General features: G+C 43.2%; 2 protein-coding genes across 4 annotated transcripts in view; one reads left to right on the plus strand and one right to left on the minus strand.

The window, feature by feature from the left end:
• Positions 1–5,905: 5,905 nt before the first annotated feature.
• LOC119171956 (uncharacterized) lies at positions 5,906–16,327 on the minus strand. The gene is made up of 4 exons (XM_037422870.2): positions 16,127–16,327; positions 12,155–12,425; positions 8,454–8,641; positions 5,906–6,131 (listed from the first exon to the last, which is right to left on the minus strand). Exons 1-4 carry the CDS (start codon positions 16,289–16,291, stop codon positions 5,958–5,960), a joined length of 798 nt encoding a protein of 265 aa, XP_037278767.2. The 5' UTR covers positions 16,292–16,327; the 3' UTR covers positions 5,906–5,957.
• A 205-nt stretch (positions 16,328–16,532) lies between these two features.
• Positions 16,533–22,523, plus strand: part of LOC119171957 (AP-4 complex subunit epsilon-1) — a 44,447-nt gene continuing 38,456 nt past the window's right edge. For 2 of the 3 annotated variants that reach the window (XM_075892714.1, XM_075892715.1), the window contains exons 1-9: positions 16,533–16,769; positions 16,834–16,902; positions 16,994–17,117; positions 17,208–17,281; positions 17,406–17,527; positions 18,384–18,549; positions 19,598–19,761; positions 20,391–20,464; positions 21,973–22,098. In XM_075892714.1, coding sequence (XP_075748829.1) covers positions 16,647–16,769; positions 16,834–16,902; positions 16,994–17,117; positions 17,208–17,281; positions 17,406–17,527; positions 18,384–18,549; positions 19,598–19,761; positions 20,391–20,464; positions 21,973–22,098 — 1,042 coding nt within the window. In that variant the 5' untranslated portion in view covers positions 16,533–16,646. Of the gene's footprint in view, positions 16,770–16,833; positions 16,903–16,993; positions 17,118–17,194; positions 17,282–17,405; positions 17,528–18,383; positions 18,550–19,597; positions 19,762–20,390; positions 20,465–21,972; positions 22,099–22,523 lie in introns of those variants that run through there. The other variant, XM_075892716.1, reaches the window with a different exon arrangement.

Raw genomic sequence — 22,523 nt, forward strand, 5'->3', positions numbered from 1 at the left:
TTCTTTCATTCTCTTCGGTTAGCCACATATTCCCCATGTGGCCAATCCCCCATGTGGGTATGAGCCAAGATCTCCTAGGAGACAAGACATATTCCCCAGCGTGTGTGTGCCACAGATACAAAGATCTTACTACTCTACGGGTGAAATTGGGTACCGCGGGTCAAAATTAAGTAAGGGAACGTATCCTGATGAGGCGCTTCACAGTGTCGAGTGTCCCACATTCGTATACATCCTCCAGTTGACATCCTTGCTGTCACTCACATTTCTGTAGGTGCGTGTTAAGAATTCCCTATTTTATCCTTCATTAGCGTTCCACAAGAAGCTATATTTATTGGCCGGGAAGAGGTGGACTAGCAACATAAAAGTCTCGGGGGTACCGCTGCTTCACTTTAGTGAGTTATTATATATCTAAGTGGCACAGCAGACCCAGGGAGGGGGCAGCGCAGCGCAAGATGACAAAAAAATATTTCGGTAGATTCCACGTCCCTTGGGAATCTATGTAATGCTAAGCATGCTTATGCAAGGTGACTGTGTTGTGATATCTTTATTGAGCAAAACTTTATGAAGCGGCGCTAAAGATATGTACAAATTCACGCACGGACATACGTAAACCAACCACATACCCTTTATATAATCAGTTGTTTGCACTTGCGCAAAGATGCCAACAGCAAAATGGCTATTAGCACCACCAGAAGCGATTGATTGATATGTGGGGTTTAACGTCTCAAAACCACCATATGATTATGTCACGCCGTAGTGGAGGGCTCCGGATCTTTAGACCACCTGGGTTTCTCTAACGTGCACACAAATCTGGGCACACTGGTCTACAGCATTTTTGCGTCCATCAAAAATGCAGCTGCCGCAGCCGCGATTTGATATGTGGGGTTTAACGTCCAAAAACCACCATACGATTATGAGAGACACCGTAGTGGAGGGCTCCGGAAATTGTGACCACCTGGGGTTCTTTAAAGACGGGATTTGATCCCACGACCTGCGAGTCAGCAGCCGAGTACCTTAGCCCCTAGACCACTGCGGCGGGACGCCACCAGAAGCGGTAAGCTGCTATGAAGCGCTGGTGTTCGCGAGGATGGTAGCCCTGGTCAGTGCTACATAAATAAACGTCGTCGGATGTTGCTTAAAGGGTCTGTAAGCCACCCCGAGGTCGAAATTCGGTTGTTGTGGGGATTGTTCACGAGTGTACGATGCACACAGAGACGTGAGAGCTTTTCAAAACCATGTTGTAATAGCAGAGTTAAACGCGTTTGATTACTGAAACCACGACGAAGCCTCATTTCGCTCTCTCCTGCACTTCCCTCCATGGTATCCTCTTCCAAAACTGTTTTGCCCTCTCGCCATGAATCATGTCCTCCTCTTATGAAGCGAGTTTTTTCTCATTCGTGCTTCGCATATCATCGATTCCCACTGTATACGTGGGATCTGCCATTTTTTTTTCCTCCTTCATGTACCCCCCCTCCCTTTATCTTTTTAGCTTACTTCCTTCACCCTCACTGTCCCTTCAGTCCCCGTTCCCCCGTGATTGTATTGTTTGAGGGTCTTCACAGGAGAGACAGTTATCGTGCATTTCACACCACATTTTCTTACCTTTCCGCCTTTTAATTACTATAGCAATTATAAGGACAATCTCGGCTAGATTTTGTCGCCGGCGTCACCATCATTCACCGTATATGTATACGTATCTATATACATAAAAACGCAAAAAAGTAATCATGAAAAACACCCCTGCGCACGGAATCGAACGTCGTGCCTCTGCATTGTGAGTGCGAGGCGTTAGTGACTGAGCCACGAAGTAGCACCTCCTTCGAAGTTCAAACGGCAAGCTATCTACACCTATCACTTAAAGCTGATTACGGGTATCTCGGGGGGGGGGGGGGGGGGATGCTATTGTCTTTTCAGCATTACCAGTGAGATGGCGCATTGAGCGCGCGTCGCCACATCGTCACGACGCGGCGGCGCGCACTCTCATCTGACACACGTACTTTGTCCCACGGAGAGGGGATCAGGGTGGACGCTCACGAGTGCGCTTACTTATCTCGCGGTGAGGACAATCGTACACCTTGGGCTTTCACCGGAACGATTCCGTTGTAGTTACCGGGTGCACAAAGATCACTGCAATCGTTTCAAAGTCTCTGTTTGCGAAAAGGGCGCGCTTTTCAGACACAGCGAAGTAACAATGGAGACGTTTATTCGCGTTCATCTGCCCCAAGAGCACATTTCATACGTCACTTGTGCGTGAGAAGCGCGGGAGACGTTTTGATCTGCTTGCTATTCTGCGCATGACCTTCCAATTTATTGTTATCACGTTCATTGCTTCAACTTTGCGGCAAAGCTGTGACTTTTTCTAAAACATCACCCCCCCCCCTCTCTCATGCTCCTCCCGATCTCGCATGGCATACGTCATCACTGAGGCGCTGCTTGAAACACCGTCCATTTTCAGTTTTCGTGACTCCGTCGGTCGACTTCGCAAGTCGCGTAGTAGGTGCGCGCTTGTTGGCGAACCACGGCTGCCGTGCCTATACAGATCATGTCGGTATGGACCCTGCGTTGCGCGCACGCCTTCGAAATATCGCCAACACGATGGACCCGCACACGGACATGCCGTGCCAGACAACCTCCGCAGTTGATTCGTGAGCGGGCGCACGCACGCGGGCAACACGACCAGGTCACTCTAAGACGAACAACACGCAGTGTGGACAGCTGCTTGCACACTGACCGAAAGTCATATATGCTCTTGCTCGACCAATCACACGATATTTGGATCGGCACGTCAGGTATTGGGACGGCGCGTCACGCGGATGCACGAAAGGCAGGGAAATAAGAAGGGATTATTTCTTTGAATTTTTGGCGCGCCAGCGGCTCGTAGCGCTGCCACGCGTAGATTCATTGATCGCGACGGCATTCCGCACACGACGCACGTGTTTACTTGAAACGTTTGAAAAATATTGGAGGTGGTTTAATGGCCCTTTAACTACAATCGACGTGACGGCTGCACCATGGTAGTACATGTGTAATGCTTACAAAGTTGTATAGCCAGCACTGCATCCAATATTGACATTTCACGAACCTCAGGGTCTATTTGAATAGTATTTCGAGACCTGGCGTGGCTCTGTGGTATAATACTTGATTGCCACGCAGAATGTTGGGGTTCGATTCCCGCTGCGAACTTGACGTTTATTATTTGCATTCGTCTGGACAACGCAGCCGTACACACGAGCCAACAAGCTTTTTCTAAACGCTCATGCGTTAAAATGACCCCCGTCTGTTCTTGCCGTTCCTTAGTACATATAAACTGTCAATCTGTGGCACATAACCGCCCACGGGTATGTGCCACACATTTGGCGGGAAGCGTTTGACGACGTACGCGACGGGATTGTGACATTATCCATGTGATGACCAGCAACTCATATTCGTCAAACCATCTTACCCAACCCATACTAATTTTGGCTTACCCCAAGTTAAGGGGGTGATCACGAGACCACCCAAACATAGGCGGCTAGAGACATAGATATACGCTCAAAGTGTTTGCAGTACGCGAAGACAAGCTTCGCATTTAGTAATAGCTGAGCAATTTCCCACTTCTTTCAGCAGAGTAGGGACATAACAGCAGAGTAGAGTTACTAGCTGCGCCAGCATTCCGCACATGCGCAGTTGGAGTTCCTGCTCGTTGGCCGAACCCGCTGAGCCACTTAGCTATAATTCTCTTTTTGTTGGCGCCAGCCTAATCTTATAACCATTGCTATAAAACGTAATGGGCACAATCGGGTGGACGAATATTAAAGCTGGCTGTCTCGTCGTACCCACGTCATATGATACTGTTATGGCTCCTTCACATAAATGGCAGTCCAAAGAGATTTGACGGGAACATTCCGTGGCATCCACACGGTGCGCCTATACATCTACCAGCAGCACAGACTTACGTAAGCTGCCCTGCTGTACTGCACGGTGTTGCCTAATTGCTATTACTATTTATTGCATTTAATGCTGGATAATCGCCTTTTTTTCTTGCTAATATTTTTCTCTACCCTCTCAGCTCACTCATTTTGGGATTCTTTCATGTGTACACAGTTCTTAACACAGATCAAATGTTTTGTTCAGACTATATTTGCAAGATTGAGCCTGACATTCTAGAATTAGCAGCCTATTCTCACAATGAGTGTCAAGATTTTTATGATTCTGGAACAATGAAATGACTGGCAATAAACATGCACAGAGCATGCCTGTTCATAATGACAAGCAGATTAGGAAATGTTGCAAGTTAGTGACACGACTGTGGTCCACCATATAGTGTGTTACACTATCAATCAAACAACAAAGAACCCTCTGGGAATAATAGCTGCTTCGTATTTGATTGGCTACTTGATATAAATTTTGCAGAAAATGTAATTTGATGCTGGCACTTTAATAAAGTTCTTCTCAGTTCCTCTCAAAAATGCCTAAAAGACGAAAGCCTTAGAGCTGATGCATAATTAACTGAAACGTAAGATATTGCGACTTTGTTCACCCAAAAACATACAATATCTAAGCACTTAATTCCTTGTAGTTCATTCAAGGATGCTTATTTTAAAGAAGATCATGTCACTTTGGAATGTAAAATAAAAAAAAGCACAAGAAAACTTGCCGCAAGTTGCTTAAAACGTCTCGCTGTGGTCAGTGATTGGCCTTACATGGTAAAATGAGTACACGCTAACAAAAGAAAACTGATGGTCGCGACACTCTGTGGTCAGAAATTTATATCCATTTTTTTTGCACGAGTTTATTCAATGAATCGCAGGTTACTGAGCTGCTGGTAGCAGAAATGATCGACTGATACACTAGCATAGAGTCTTCATGACAGCATTTTTCAAAACCTGAAGCAATGCTTGAAGCCATTAACAAATCATTGGTCCTGCAAAAAAGGTCAGGAAACAGTCCAGGAGAGAGTCAAGCTGCTAGCGTGAAAAAATAACCAGCCCGATGAGCTCAGAGGTTATGGTCGAGAGGTCTAAAAATATTTCACAGAGTGCCTGAACCCAAGAAAGGATCATTTGTTGAAATTCTGAAAAGAGCATGGAGACGCATTTTGTGCAGGTATCATCGAAACTGGTGTTCAGTGAGCACATATTTGGAACCACAGAAAACTGTAACATCATCGCGAAAGAACCTGAAGCAAGGTCATGTGCAACAACCCGCGTTCTTGCATGACATGTAGGGTTTCGGTAATAGTCATGCAACGCATCATGTATTCGAGAAATAGATAAATTTTATTTCATTTCTTTGTTTTTCTACGAGTATTCTATAAAATCTAGCTCAATATTCAACATTCTTTGCCATTACAACACTACACTCAAAGCTCACTATAACGAAGGTGCATCTTACATAAAAATAAGTTTGTTATATCCAAAAATTTGTTAGAGGTATAGTATCTTCATCCTTCATGTATTGCAAAACTATTTTTCACTTACTTTGTTATAAAAAATATTTCGTTATATCTAGCTCTCAGTGCATTCAATTTGAATTTGATTCGAGGTAAAATTTTACTATTTGCACACCCCTAGTTTTAGCACATTGCTAAAACTAGCGGTTGAGACGCACCCATGCTCTCTTTGCACATGCTCTACCTTCTCCATATCGTAAGTCATGCCAGTCTCGTGACGTACTTCATTTTCAGAGTTCACTATTTGATACGGCTTAGTTCATTAGAGGTCACATTTGCATGTTTGCCAACGAAATCTTCAAGTCGACTAAACTGACACACATGATAGAAACTTGAGAATCGAGCCTGAAAAATTTGAGATCCATAACCGCACTCTTGAAGCAACTACATTTCACTCTAGTTGTACCCATCAGTGTTCTATGACGCTCGAGAAAAACGAATATGCATGGATGAAACAAGGGCTTAAAACCAAAGTGGTTGGTAAAATGTGCTTGCATGCTATGATTTATTTGAGGGATTAAAAAAACTAAGAGGCGTTCCGTGTGAGCTCTTTCAAAATGAGCTCCAAAGTTTCCAGTCCGAAAGATCGGTGAGTCTTTGGCACCTTTTCATCGAGCACAACTTCTCGTAGTTTTGTCAAAAAGTTGCCTTCAAGTTCGGGACGACTGTGTTTCATAAAAAAACCAACTTTGCTCTGCACCTGTGTAGGAGAAAGAGACAAAGGTGGCAGGCTTTGCAACAAAAGATAAAAAAATGCACATAGAGTGTTATTTCTAGAGGCAGTGACTAACAGACGCACCAATTTTTAAAAGGAAACACTGTGATCAAGGGCCTGTAAGTGTTCGCACTAATCTTGATGACATCAAAGCAAATATCACTTTCCAGCATTGAATGAGACAACCATTAAGCCAGGCAGACTAATCAGTGGCTTGGAAGCCAGCACAGTCTATGAATACAGTGCGGAAAGCCTGTGGTAGCCTTAACACTTTCAATTGTGTTGGGTGGTATTTTAAATGAAGAAACAGTGCTAAAACCAGATTAAGGCAAGAGGATACAAAAATTGTGCAGTATAACAACCATATTTCAATGCTGTGTCAGTCTAGCTTTGCTCTCGTTCTGCGAATATGAAATATGACATATCTATTAAAACGGTGACTTAGCATTGTATACGGCAAAGTGCTGTTCTCCGATATGTATAGTCTGTTTTTGCTGAATATATTAACGTGCACAAGCAATAGAATATGGTTGCTAGTCAACGCAGTGTTTCAGTTCTCAAGTCTTCCTCTTGTTCTGGTGATTTTGTGATGAAATCTGTAGCATTTACTATTGATGGGAGCCACATGATCGAAACAAATGAATGGTTGTCAGCAATTATGTAACCTGCAGCAAGTGCTGGTATGCACACCTTTACAATTATTGAACAGTATTGTGCGAGTGCTGATTATGGGATATGGTGGTGTTTAACACGCTTGAAAAGTAATGAGATCTGTCGGTGATGCGCAAGCGCACAAAACACACTGAACTGCGAGCGCCACCCACTACGCTGTTTATTCCGACATATCTTTCAGCTTTGGGCACCTCTGACCCCTTAAGGCTACTCTCGACCATTTCTTTGAAGTGCCTCCATTGTACAGTGCTTGCATCTCAGCGCTTTGCCCGCTTGTGCATCGTGGCAGATCTCGATGCCTTTTGAAAATATTAGAAGCTAATATATATCCTCCCTCAGTTTTTGAACCATAATGTTGCAAAAGGCAAGGGTGCACATCATATACTCTGGTATGACTAGGTTATAAGGTGAATAAATGGTACAACTGTAGCCTGCGTCTAAAAGTAGCTCTTACTACCTCCTGCAATTACCACACAATGTACCGTATTTACACGATTGTAAGACGACTCGAATGTAAGACGACCCCCCCGAAATCGCATCTTAAAAAAAAAAAAAAAAAAAAAAAAAAAAACCCACCTACGCGACCTACGCGACCAACAAGGATCGATCGCATAGGTCAGTCACGTAGGCCGCAAGCTTCGCCTCTAGTTCCGGAAAGCGGCCAGACTTCGGCCCGCGAAAGCCACGGCGCTTAGAGTCGCACGAGAAAATTTCCTCGCGCTGAAGCCGTCACTTCCGCACCACACATTCACCGATTCCGAACTTTCGTCCTCATGTCACGGCACTCATGTCAGACAGAAGTGACTCGAGAGAGCCGGTCGTGGACACAAGCGACAGGAGCACGCGGCGACGCGCCCGCTTAGAAAATTGTATCACAAAGAGGAGCTCTTCCGTCAACTACCAATACCCCCTTATGGCGGCTCTTCCATCGATTACCGGTGCTCCCTCAAGAGCCGTGCGCTCGTCATAAAGGCACTCGTAATGCGCGCAGTAGATGCTAAAAAAAGAAAAGCTTTTGTATAAGCACGCGGAAAACTATGCGCTTTGGGTTGAGCGGGAAACTATTCGAGATGACAATACATGGTTCGATTTCGATTCTAAGGTACATGGTTCGATTTCGATTCTAAGACGACCCCCCAACATTGGATTGTCAAATTTGAAAAAAAGGGCCGTCTTACAATCGTGTAAATACGGTACTTTGCAAAATAACAGAAACAAGCATAAAAAATACAGTGTGCCTAGAGCTTACGTAAGGACAGCAATGTTCTACATCAAGCTGTGGCTTTATGACAACGTGCCCTATTCTGAGGTGATTGCCTTTGAAGATAGTCATAATGTGGCTCTTATGGTGGACCATGTAGGAATTTATTTCCTGTCATGCAGAACATAGATATGCTCAGCTGCACTGTTTCGTTGTCAACTAAGGTATGCTGGCGGGATAATTGAAGTTTATGGAGACACGTGATGACACTGTAGCGCAAATAAACACAAGCGTGTGTCGAGTTCGCTGCCCCCCGATGTAGCAGTACTGTACCATCAGTATGACGACTAAATATCAGCATACAGGGACAGTGACTGTTTACTTGTATAGCAGCAGTTCAAGCACACATAACCATAAATATTAAAAACGCTTACCAATCGAAAGCACTGGTTAAGAAAATATGGCTTCCGACTTTGCAGCATGAACTCGAGATACCTCCACACAGGTGCCTTGAGCGAGTTCACAGGTGCTCCATGCAAAAGGTATTGAGTGTAATACTCGCAGAGAAATACGGTGTTACTGAGAAATGCCTGTGGTGATGATTCAGCTTTCTCTTCAAATCCTGCAAAGTCAAAAAGCAGGAATGAAAGCTTACTGCCAAATCTATTCTCAGCTGCATACCACACAATTAAAATCAGTATAACTTCAATAACAGAAATATTCATATTACATTATAAACAAAATGTAGCAGGTTTTGCTTAGCAAGACACCACTGGTAATAGAAACGAGTTGTACAACTACATGAAAATAAGGTGTGTATATTTATTGCCTATATAAATTAAAGTTAGCACTTGCTTCCCAATTAAACAAAGAAGCATGATATAACACATGCACAGGCCAGCATGAGCAAATGCTTTGTACTGCCGCCTTTCACTTTTAACTGCCAATACAAGGCATGCTCGAAGGTGGCAGATATAATAATACCTGGGGTGTAATGCTTCGAAACCACGGTATGATTATGAGGCACGCGTAGAGAAAAGCTCCAGGAATTTCTACCATCTGTTGTTCTTTAATGTGCACGGACATGGGCCTATAGCATTTCGGCTTCATCGAAATGTGACCGCCATGGCTGGCATTGAATCTGTGACTATTGAGTCGGCAGCCAAGCACTCTGATCGCTACACCACTGTGACAAACAAGGAGGCACATATGAAGCCGCAAGCTTTGTTGGGCATCCAGCTTTCGCACATACCCCCGTTTACCCTCAGAGAATCCTGATATCATTAGCTTTACTGCAATGGCAGTTATATCGACCCTCTCGGCGGATTTTCGGATGTCGCCATTATGTTGCATATATGCATATGTACGTACATACAGCATAAACTCGTTCGTACGTTCCTGCACAATACTATTTTCCGGCTCCTATGCTCGAAATTGCGAAAACTAGAAAAGCCTCCATAGAGCTATGTGGTAATATGTTCTGCTTAATAAGTTCCCGGAAAATATGATTATTCGGCAGCAATGTTCGGCATTGTGGCAAACTGAGGTTATATGGTACGTTCCACAGAAAAAAAATTTTCATTCATGTGTGCATAAAAGAAACCGGTCTCGTGTGCTTGTGAAGCGCCAAGTAGCCGACTGTCGCGACGTGGTGACGGCAGTTTCTTTGCTGTGCTCTATTATCATACATCTCCTTCCACACACACACACACACACACACACACACACACACACACACACACACACACACACACACACACACACACACACACACACACACACGCACACACACACACACACACACATCTGAGCCATTAAAGTCTTCAAACGATCTTCAAAAAATGCCTGTTATTTTCTGCAGAACGGTCAGTTTCTTTCTCAGCTGGCGCCTTGGAAAAAATTTAGGAATATGCAGGCCAGGCCATGAGAGGCTGCATGTTAAATCCATACTGTTTTTAGTCTTCATCTCAAAATTATTCTTCTTGTCCTTCTCTCGTATTGTTCGTCACTTTTCGTGCAGCTTTCATAAAATCTTGCCAGAGGTCCACAAGTGCCGACACGGAGATCCTATTTTGAAGTCTTAATCTGTGCTTAGTCTGTATGGCAGTTTATCTTTTGACACGTGAATAGGGAGGCAGCAAGTGTGAATCCAGCTGACGTCGATAACTGATTATCGCTGCTCCCCCACCATAATTAATTCCCATGATCCACGTGACATTTGTAATGCGGATAAACTAGGCTTTTCTTTCTATTTCGTGCTACACCTAGCAAATAGATGAGCATGAAGGGCGAGTCCTGCCATGGTCTGAAGGCCAGCGAAGACCAAGTAACTGTGTTGTTTTATTGCAACGAAGACGGAAGTGACGTGACGAACTCGTGGATGATTGGAAAATCTTAAAACTCGACATGCTTGCGGAGTACAGTAGACTCTCAGTAAACGGAAATCTGGTAAACGGAACTGTTGGTTAAATGGAACAAGCACTTCTGGCAGCATTGGTTTCGTACTTGTATTCTGCACATTTGTTTATCCTTCAGTAAAAGAAACTCCTGCTAAATGGAACACATCTTCATGGTCCCTTAAGATTTCATTTAATGAGAAATTACTGTATCTCTCATCTACCTAGTATCTACAAGAATAACACGAATGCATGGATGACATTTGAATGCGTGCCAAGAAGGTGGGATAAACTTTTTAATGCTTCCTGCGTTACCTCGATGGACGCCTGGAATGCAGGAGGAACAGTGCCATGTTCTTTTGGGACAAATGCACTGCCCATATGAAGGACACGTAGTTCCTTCGCAACCTTTGTGTTCTGTTTCTAGCTACCAACCCGACTAGCCACTTGCAACACCTCGAAGCTGGTATCATCAGGGATGTGAAACATTTCTACCGCAAATGTATTCTGTGACGCTTCCTTGATTGCGTGTCACGTGGTGATGATCCTGGGAAGTTATTGCTTCTCGATGCGATGCACTACTTGAGCAACAGAAAAAGAAATATAACTATCAGGTTATGCATAGTCTACACTTGTAGCATGCTGCTTAAGCACAAAAACCTAACGACTGTGACAGTTGTAAGTTCAACCATGTCTTGTGTATACCAGTGTATTCTTTTCAAGCGTCCTTCATTGTGGTCTAGCAGCACACAGCAAGTGTCGAGCTGCTGGTCATTTTTCGTGTGACATTCCAATTTCTTGCTATCACATTAATTATTCCTCCCTTGAGATGAAATTGATTTTGTCATTCGAAGTGCAAAACGTGACCTCTCGTATGTGACCGACACTTATTTTGTGTTTTATTCAAGTTACAGTAAGCTTTGGCCCTCCAGTGGGCATAGTCAGGCTGATGATGTAGTTCCGTCATAATGTAAACTTTTTTGTGAAGAAACGTCATACCGTTAACATTCTACAATACTTAAATTTGCCTAGAATAATATGCCCTGAAATGCAGATCAATAATTTACTTTCTTGAGTAGTAGGTCATTTAGACATAGTATTTGTAGCACACCCTCTTAAAAAAGAAGTTGCTATGGCAGAACCATATTTTTAACACACTATCCAACAGACCATTGCTTGCAGGGCCTTTGCAAGGCAGTAGTTTTTAAGCGTATCTGACCTAATGCACCATTTTAATTGAACTTATACCTCCCTGTCACTATCAGTTATATATGCTCTATGCCCTTTTAGTAAATAGGACTTTAGACCCTTATACAGCCACATTACATTACTGTTGATCTTTCTTTAACTACTGCCATGACGCTCTTTGACCACTGTAGGCCCTTGTGCCGCTAACCATCATGTATTACCACCTTGTTTTCTTGAGTTCCCCCCTCCCCCTTTAAAATATCTATTTTTTTCTGTAACCGAAAGCTTACAGAAGAGTTCTTAGCTGAGCCAATCGGTTCCTGTTGCTAGAAAATACCAGCAACAAAAGACGAGACACGAGAAAAAGGCCAACATCCATGATACAGAAACACAATATAACACCTAAAGTAACATGCCACAACATATGAGTAACAGGACAATGTCGTGAGTCACGAAGACGTCATGACAACATGATGTCACAGCTTAAATACTTTGCATAATACAAATACATGCACTCGAGGTAACAACAGTCAAAGGTCATCAGATATCACCTTCGAATTCTTGCTGCAACCTCGTCAAAAGCTTGGTCCTCAACTTGCAACCGTCAATCTCCACATTGGAAAGCCGCGTCATAGCCTGGCACGTCCCTAGAGCCTGATCAGGCCCTAGTAAGCAAATTTCATACATTGAGTTCACGACGTCATCAATGTCCTTAGAGGTCTTCAGTTTCTCGTTAACTGCAGAAAGTGCCTTGTCAAAATTTGAGTCTGAAGCTTGCAAGTACTTGAATTGGGAACACAGTCCTCTGATCTCTTTTTCGACCTGGAAAAGAATGCATTGCAACTATTAGTACCCTCGTCTCTGATAAGTCATGTATTCACAGGGCTTAAGATTAAAAAAATAAAAATGAGGCTATGAGGAAGTTAAATGCAACTTGCACTCAAGCTAGTTGGTAAGTAGTCATAATAAAATAACTAGGCACAACTCAGCACTCAAAACATCCTGACAGTAGTATTCAGTAAACCAGCGAGCACTGTTTGTTGGGTGTGGTGTTGAGCATATGAGCGTGTGAATGTGCGAGTGTTGTTACACACCCACACTGTAGCCTTACCAGTGTTGTATTCCTTCCTGTTGATGCAGAAATAATGTTAATATTGTTATTACTGCACCTAGCTACTTCATTGTGCAAGCTGAATTAGTACAAGTAGATTTTGTCAGCATACGCTTTTTATATATATGTAGATATGTATGTATCAGCTCAATTGAATCAGCAATCAGTCATTCAAGAGTTGTACCTTTAAGCTGTTTCACATGCCGTGATTGCGCCAAAAAAGATCATTCCATTCACTCCATTTGCTCTGTTCACAACCACCGCTAAAGGTGGTTTCATTTCACGCAGATTGAAAATACTCTGTTTTTCACTCTGACACTGGCATGGCAAACAACATTTCTTGCTGCCGTTTTTCGCGGCAGAGACTGCAGAATTTTTCAAATGTAATCTAATGATTTGTGCGTTATAATATTCTTAGTTTTTATGAATGGTAACACGCATGTTTCATCATTTAGGGACACTTTCCAATCTAAATTCATTTTAGAATGCTCAACATTGGCCATTAGCAAAATAAGACGTTGACACAATTTCGATATTAGGGCCAGCCCGGCCTTACTTTCACAGGTCCTGACAGGAAAATCACTTCGCCGCTGCGAACAGGCCGAAAAATTTACAACATGTTGGCCGCTAGTTGCTGACCGCTGTGCCAAAATCGAACAGCCTTTTTACTGCTGCGAGAGAATTCGCCACTGCAAATTGCTACTTTTTGTGTTATGTGAAACGACCTTTAGCGATTTGCAAAACTTTTGAAGGCACATTCTTGTGAGTATGGGCTTATGAAGTAGCAGATCTCATCAGGCACGGATCCAGCAACTCATTTTAAGAGGGCTGGGGGTGGCAGTCATTTGAAGTAACACAGGAGGATGGGAGCCCTGACTTTTTTGTTTAAGTAGCCCGAAAACCACGTCATAGCACAATGTTACTGTGAGAATAACTTTACTGGACAAAATACAGAATGAACTCGGGGCGGACAAGATGGCATCCAGCTCCCTCGTAGAGACAGACAACGCCGTCCTTTTCCCTGTCCTCTTCTCCATTATCAACCGCCCGTTACATGATTTCCCGGCCGCTGAAGCACCGACCCGATGCTAATCAGGAGGCACTGGAGTGATATGGCTTGAGTCGCGTAACATGTACTATGTCATTGCGAGGTCCGTAGGGGCGATTTCATAAGTGGCAGCAGTTATTTGGATTAAGATGCCATAGGAACCTGAATAGCGTGGTAGTAACTTCTCCGAAAATTCAAGGTGGCACGAGGGGGACCAATGCAGAACGAGATTGCCAGGTGTGAAGTAAACATCACGATGACGGGCGTTATATACGCTCTTCTGATTGTCCTGGAAGTCCAGTAGTCGTCATCGAGCAACTTGGCGTGCCATTTGGGCCTTTATTTTTGCATGCCGAACGTACTCAGACGTGTCATTCAATCCGGTCGCCTGAAGCGTGTCGAAAGGTAACGCAGGGTCACGGTCGAACAACAGATAAAAAGGAGAGAACCCAGCGGTGTCATGTCTAGAGGAATTGTACGCGAATGTTACAAACGGTAACAGAATGTCCCAGTCGCGGTGATCGGTAAAAACACATGGAGAGCATGTCGGTGAAAGTGCAATTGAGGCGCTCTGTTAGACTATTTGTTTGAAAATAGTAAGCAGCCGAAAGCTTGTGTTAGTTGCGCAGGAGAGGAGGAGGTTATCAACCACTTTGGAAAGGAAGTAGCTGTCTCGGTCGGTAAGGAGTTGTCGAGGGGTGCTGTGGTGTAGGATGACATCCGTCAAAAGGAAATCGGCCACACCAGTTGCACAGCTGATTGAAAGGACCCGTGTGATTGCGTATTGGGTAGTATAATTGATTGCTACTGCAATCCACTGATTACCCACAGCTGACACAGGAAAAGGGCCAAGCAGGACCACGCCAACACGGTAGAATGGGTCTCAGGGGATGTCCAGTGGCTGAAGACGTCCGGCAGTAGGGGCATTTGGTTTTTTCCTCGTTGACAAGGGTCGCAGGCTGCAACATAACGGCAGACGTCGCGGTACATGCCAGGCCAGAAGGAGCACCGGCGAACTCTGTCGTAGGTCCGTGACACGCCGAGGTGACCGGCTATCGTTGCATCATGAAGCTGGGCGAGAATAGTCTGACGCAATCGAAGGGGAACGATAAGTAGTCTTTCTGTGCCGTCAGGATGCATATTGCAATGGTACAATACACCATCATGTAATTCAAACATTCGAAGGGAAGAGTCAGCATTGTTGACTTCAGTCGCCATGGGGGAGGCCACTAGGTGCCCGCTACGAAGCTCCGCGTTGCTTGAAGTGAGTACCCCGCACCTTCCACCAATGATGTTACGGGGAGAATAACTTTATTGGTCAAAATACAGAATGAACTCGGGGCAGACAAGATGGGGTCCAGCTCGCTCGTAGAGACAGACCATGTCGTCCTTTTCCCTGTCCTCTTCGTCATTCTCGTCCGCCCGTTACAATATGTGCTCACAGTGACCCTACGCAGTTGTCCTGAGCGGTGATAGAAGGTGGATGACAAGCACTGAAGATAGGGGGGGGGGGGTGCTGACACAGGCTATGGGGGGAGGGGGGGGGGGCGATCGTCCCTATCACCCTCCTCTGGATCCGCCACTGTGAGCAGAGCTTTGATTGGGGTTTGCGAGAAACACCGTTTCCTCTAGCGACAATGGTACACGGTCGTGTTTTAACATATTTTGACGAGACGTACCTTCACTCGACGTAATCCTGTAGCAAACAAAAACTTTCGTGGATCGCACGCGTGCCAGCGAAGCATTACAACAGCAATAGTGCAAACACAATAGAATGACAGCGGAGTGAACACGACGGCTTGAGACGCTGGACTGATAAAGTATGAGCACTGCCAAATGACAACAGCACTATGAAGATGAAGTGATCAGAATGACGGACTACAGCATATAGACTATTGAATGCCGACGGAGTGGCGACGATAAAACGATGACTACAGCACTGCAATGAAAGGATGACAGCAACCGAGCGACAACGAAGCCATGAGCCACGAAAGCCAGCTCCGTGTTGGCGTTGCACCGCATAGAACACAATCGACCACCTATGTTTAAGGATATGTTGGAAACCAATCCCTGATTGATTGATATGTGGGGTTTAACGCGGAAACCAATCCCTCATGCAATCTAACAGGAGACATCGTAATGAACAAAGGGAATTTACAAATTGGCAAGTTTCGCTCGATAAACACGTCGGCATTTCTGCAGGACATTTGATGTCATGGACCTCTTGTTACATTTCTCAAATTTCGCGAACTGGACTTTTCCATGTAACAAAATAAGCAGGTAATACGAGCTAAAGTCACTGCCGCCCGTGTCGAAACACAACCATGCCGGTGAGCATGCTTACATAACCGGCGTCGTTACTACCTTGACCGGAGCAGCGTCAACTGGAGTTGAAGGCGGCTGTTGCTTGTTTTCATCTCGCTTACTGTCGCCTTTAGGCTCCGCAGTGTCTTCAGGATCCTCTTTCGGTCGTCGCAATTGATGACGAACCTCAGGAAATGCTGCTTTGCCCCTTCCACGACCGGCCATTTCTTACCCTGCGAAGTACTTGAAATCATCACAAAGCGCATGCCGGCCGTCAAAACTATCCAATAAAAACATTGCCTCACCACAAAAAAAAAAAAAAAACTCATGGTCAGTCATTGGCAATAGAATAAGGTTGAGAATAATATAAATAATCGCTTTAGGATAATGTTGTTACCATAGCCTCCTGCGTGCGAAACAAGCAAAGTTTGGGACAAAAATAGCCGATTGTGAATCAAGTGTGGCAACAACAACAACAATGTCAGCGTCCTACGGGAGTAGAGCACGTAGAGTTGCTTGTAAGTTGCTGGCATGATTGCTGGTGTTAGTGGGTAGCGTAATAATGCACGAATAAAACATAATGTCTAAAATTGTCGAAAAGACAGTGAATTCTCTTCAGGCTTACGTTAGTCGAAACATTCTGAGGGGAGAGTTTCTTCTTCAAGACTTCACGTTAGAAATCGCCTCTGCTGCATCGAAAGAGGTTAGTTTCACTTTTGCTCAAGGAAGAGCTTGTGTGCGAATGTCAGTTCCTGATGTCTTTGAAGGATGAAAACGAGATCATCGCCAGAAAGCTGTCGGCTTTGGAGCAAGACATGAAAGACTGCTTGAAAGTGGTAAGAAATGCGATTTACCGTCGTAAGTGAGCTGTTGTGGAAAAGCATAGTTGATTCGCTAGCTGTCAATGTCTAATCGCCTCTTCGGCAGGAACGTATTGAGGAGTACCTTCTTCAGGCCATGTACCTGGAAATGCTGGGATATCCGACTCCATTTGCGTATGTTCATGCCGTCAAGCTTCTACAGCAAGGACAACTTAGCCAAAAGCTTATAGGTGAGCTCTTGTTCAAGTGCTTTTCCATCTCAACGTGAGATACATGGGATTAAAAAGCCGCCAAAAATACCTAAAAGTGCTTTATTTCAGGTTATCTGGCAACGACTGTATTTTTAGATCCTAGTCACGAACTAGTTGTACTGCTAATCAACAGCATTCAGAGGGTAAGTAACAAGTCTGTTTAAAAAGCGTTCGCACCTCAAAAGGTTCCCACTCAAAAAATAAAAAAAGAAGAATACTTACAGATGAAGCAAATGTTCTCGTGCATACAACGCTCTATTTGTGCAGGACCTGACAAGCAAAGTTTCCCTTGTCGTTGTCATGGCGCTTGAAATCATACCAAGGCTTATTCACGGTGAATTTGCCGTGGCTGTCCAACCACTCGTAATTGAGAAGACGGGACATTATAGGTAAGTTTTCCTGCTTTGATGAGGTATACATAATGGCAATCTCGTCACTATGGTAGGAAATCGCCATGCATATGTTTGTAACACAAAAAAAAACTCGTAAAGGATTGCCCCAAAGGAAAGCTTCCTAGTTAACGAAAAACTTACTGGTGTCCCGTACTTTATTTCGGCACTGGGGGAAACACCCGCTGACGTGGTCTAGTGGCTAAGGCACTCCGATGCTGAGCCACAGGTCGCGGGATCGAATCTTGGCTGCGGCGGCCGTCTTTTCGATAGAGGCGAAAATGCTTTTGGGCTGTGTGCCCAGACTTAGGGGCACGTTAAAGAACCCCAGGTAGTCAAAATTTCTGGAGCTCTCCACTACGGTGTCTCTTATAATCATATCGTGGTTTTGGGACATTAAACCCCAACAGTTATTATGACACCACGGGGAAAATCATTCGTCTAGCCTTTCACAAGGCTTCCTCTACATCCTGGGTTTCCACTGAACTGATTTGTCATCAAGTGACAGCTAAGTTGTACATCTATTTTATCACAAAAATACCCTGAATAAATACAATCGGCTTAGTATCGTTTGTGGATACCTTGCCTGCACTGTCTTGTCAAATGCATTATATATGCATGTATATATAACCTGTGGTGTCAGATAAAAGCAATATGCAAAATTTCCATTTTCTACAAGATGCTGGAATAAATATGGTATTAATTGTTTTTAATATGGCAAAATTAGTCTGTAGAAGTTTGTGAAATGACCTTTTAGTGTTATGCAAGCTTTATCAGTGTCAACAACCAATTTGTATGTAAGGAAGCACATGAAATGCTCTAGCTGTCCATATAAATGCAACTTTTCTTTTTCCAGCTCTGCTGTGCGCAAGGCGGCACTTGTAGCACTTCAGCATTGTTACTCCCAGTGTGGTTCCACACAGATTTCATTGGCTCATGTGCGGATCTTGGAAAAAGGACTAGCTGACCCTGAAGTAAATGTGGTGTCATCGGCAGCTCAATGTATTCGAGTGTGCGCCAAGGTAAAGGCTTCTGTCATAACAATTGCTTAGATGTGGCACGCTAGTGTGAACGTGTGGGTCTGCTAGTACTAATATATGTCTGTACGCACAACTCTGTAGTTCATTGCTAATGCCTCCTGACAATTATTACAACCACATGTAATTTTGATTCCTAACTGTAATTACATAATAAAAGATAGCAAAGCATGCCTCCTAATTGTCTCTATACAGCCTGAAAAAAAAAATAAAACAACACTAGGTGGGTGAGCAAAACATTATGGAACAATTCTTGTGGTTAATGTAGAGATAAATTGGCAAGTAGTATTACAGTAAACATTGCACAGGAGGTGGCCACAGAGTTATGACCAAATATACAGCAAATGCAGAAAAAAAAATAGAACAGCTTAAATCATGCAGATAGAAAACACGCAGAAAGTATTGGTATTGGATAGTGCAAAAGCCATATTACTGCTCAGCCTGCATTAAAAGTAATTTTATTTTATTTATTTATTTTCAGGTACTGTTGGCTGATTGAGCCAACAGTACTTGGAAATCTGGCATGCTTTACAAACATAAATACTGGCGCATACAAATGTACAAAATTTCAAACAAAGATAGAATATTCTTTGCCATTTGATTCATATTCATTTTGAGAATACACTGTCCGATTTATACAGTAGTTGTTTCTGTTCAAATATATTATATGACAGAATAACAGTTGCTGCAGCTCATGGAGTGAAAGAGAGCGCAGTTATGTCGTTACTGTCCTAGTTGTTGGTGCACGTTGTAGTCACCTACAAGTCTGTATTTTGATCTGACGTCCGTTGGTTATATGTTATATATTTGTCATGTAGCATAAATGAAACTCTGTCATTACAAGCTGTACTATAGAGCACCTTTATGTTTCTTAGTAGGTTACTGAAAAGGCAGAAGTATACTGATATGTAATTCAGTGGGCTGGTTTCTCTTTTTGTTTTTTGATATTCAACTTGAGTAGAAAATTTCAATACTCTAACAGGTGTACCCAGCAGTGTCATTCATAGCCTCTCTCCTCGCGTGTGAATTACAGGACAGTGGGGCTGAAATCGATCATCTGTGTGCTCCTTTGCTGGATGTGCTAAGCCAACTCAGGTTGAAGAGGGTGAACAGTGATTACGAGTTTGGAGGGATCTCGGCGCCATGGCTCCAACTGACGCTTCTCGGAGCCTTAGGTCATCTACAACTTGACGCAGAGCAAGTATTGCATGCATATTCACTGATATTGGCTGTTTCTGTCACTGAAGCTTGTGCCATGGTATTTGTATATTTTAGGGGCGGAGGTGTAGTGTCCCTCTATCCATAAACTGCTGCCCGGCGCCTAGAGTGGATGTTGAAACCTAAACATCTGTGAACAACAAAAAGGTTTTCAAAAGACTGTTAACCAAACAAAAACAAAATAAAAGTCCATAGCACTGGAAAAACATCAACATTTAACCATCAATCAATGCATATGACAGAACAAAAAGTTAACTAGAACAAAACAAAAGGTTGTTAACCCGAACAAAATGGAAGACCACGATTTATGATCTGATGCACAGTGCTTCACCTTATCAGCATTCACTTCTTGGATATGCATGGAATTTTGTATGTATGCTTATGTAGAGTTCGGTTGCTGATACTTATGCCTTTAGTGATTAAAATAATTCTGAAATGTTGCCAAGGAGATGCTCTGCTTCTCGTTTTTCGGACTACATCTTGAATGATTAATGTGTTACAGCTTCAAGTGTGGGCGTTTTAGAGTTTGTGAAAGTGGTGCTTTTGGAATTCTTAAAGAGCGTTGCTATTTCACTTGCGTAAGTTTTCTTCTCTTTATCCCATTTTAGGCAAACGAAGAATGTACTAAGCACACTGAAGGATATATTGGATTCGAAAATCGTTAACCAGACCATCTATTATGGTACGTTGTTTCTTGTCTCTGTCCGAATACGTGGTAATTGGGATCATTACTGCTGTATAAATCTTCGTGCTTGCATTATTTGGTGCATTCATATCCTTTCCCTATTACTCTGTGGCTTGATGGTTGTATTGTAGCTAGCCAGAGTGACTCCTGCGTTTGAAACTTTAGTCCCCTCATGGTAGTAACAATGTTGTGATGTGGTTGTGGCCGGTACATTTTTATTCTTCGGATACTTTTCTACCAAACAGGGGGAGGGTTGTTGGTGCTTTTTGAGATGTGGTGCAGAAAAATATCACTTTGGCTACAAAATAGTTTTTGAAAGTAATTAGGGTTTTTTGTTTTCAATATCTACCTAAAATAGTCATGGAGCTTTATTGTGTATAATATCGATAATAAATATGTGAAGACATATGTATATATTCAATTTTTTAACATCTTTTTTAACCACCCAAAATGTTTTGCATGTGGCCATTACATGTGGTATGTCTTAGGTGATCGTCTTGAAATAAAATAAGCTGGCACAGTAGAAGACTGCCTGAGACTTTGGTTTCAGTGATAAAAAGTAATTTTACTGGCCTGGACAAATTGGAGTATGCATATTCGTTACAGGTTACAATGGTAAGTATCCCCAATTGCATGCACATCGACAAATTTTGGCAGGGTGTGTCTTATGTACTATATCGCACACTGTCCTGAAAGAATGCACGAATTGTAATTCATATTGAACAGAACAGTGCAGGCTGTTCCAGGAAAAAGTTGCCAACATGAAGTGCTGTTATCTGGCAGGATTTAATCAAGTTATGAATGCTGGAACAACATTCAAGCAAGCAGGAGATTGTAGGAGCATTATAAATGGCTGGCCCAGGTAGCATGCTTGCTTTCATGCCTTTGATGGAGCTATCAGCGTTCATGTTTCCAGCTGTGCAGACTGACAGGTCTATTATGATGGCAACAGTGCATGAAAAGCTTAAGAAAATACGCTTTTTAAATTTGTCAAGTCTGCACTTGTCATAATCGTGCCTTTTGTTTGTTTTTATGTTTTATCTTGAGATGACTGGCTAGTGCATATTACAAGACGTTTGAGTTTCTATGTGCCTCGTACTTCAACAATATGTGTTTGAAAAGCAGTGGCTTATCACTTTTCTTTGTTTCTTATCTCTGTGTCTGCACAGTTCTATTTAGTATGCTATCGTTTGCAAAAATATATTTTGTGTCCCATGTGACCTTGATGTTTTGCTTGGTTTTGAATGTAATGTAGTAGCACAGATTGGGCACAATGTTCAGTTGAAATGCATAGATTTAGTTTGGTGCTGTACTTCGAAATCGATCAATTTGTCCAAAAAGTGGTATTTCAATAACCTTTTCGAAACCATGGAGTGTGTTCCAGGGGAAATGCGGCAGCGCAGCTCTCTCACTGTATTGTTCAGTTTTTAATGTCTTCCACCTTGCTCATTTCCACACCACATCATACACACCAGTAATTTGTGAAAATTCTTCTTGTTTGGCAGCCATACTTTGGGAGTCCTTGAACACGCTTTCCAAAGTCCTTACAACTGGCAGCGCTCTTCAGAAGAGTGCGATCAACTGCATTGCCAAAATGCTTCACTCAAACAGCACTGATCTGAATTACGCAGGTAAGCAGTGACAGATTTTCCATCTTGATGTTCTGAATTTCTTTTCTTCCTCCATATCCTCCTGCTCTTGAGCAGTTTCTTGTGGTTCCAAACAATGATGTTTACAATGTCTTTCACCAAAATACTAGAATGCTGGTCTTCATTCTACAAGACTTCAGTTTCTAGAATGTACATAATAGCCTGTATTTGCCGTAAATTGTTTTTGTTATGATTGCTGGTCTCGTAGCTTTACATTTGATCAAACTTTTCATAGTGAAGTTCCATGATATACCAGTAATGAAATTACCAAGGCCAGCCATTTTACGAAAAATGAATCTGTTTGACTGGCTGTTGTGGTTTTCTACGTTGGAAGAGCATGTTGGAAAATCTAAGAAGTCCAGGGAGGGTTTTCTGTGAAACCACATCGAGGAGTTGCAGCAAGAGTT

Source organism: Rhipicephalus microplus, chromosome 4 (assembly GCF_043290135.1).
Source record: "Rhipicephalus microplus isolate Deutch F79 chromosome 4, USDA_Rmic, whole genome shotgun sequence".
Lineage (NCBI taxonomy): Eukaryota > Metazoa > Arthropoda > Arachnida > Ixodida > Ixodidae > Rhipicephalus > Rhipicephalus microplus.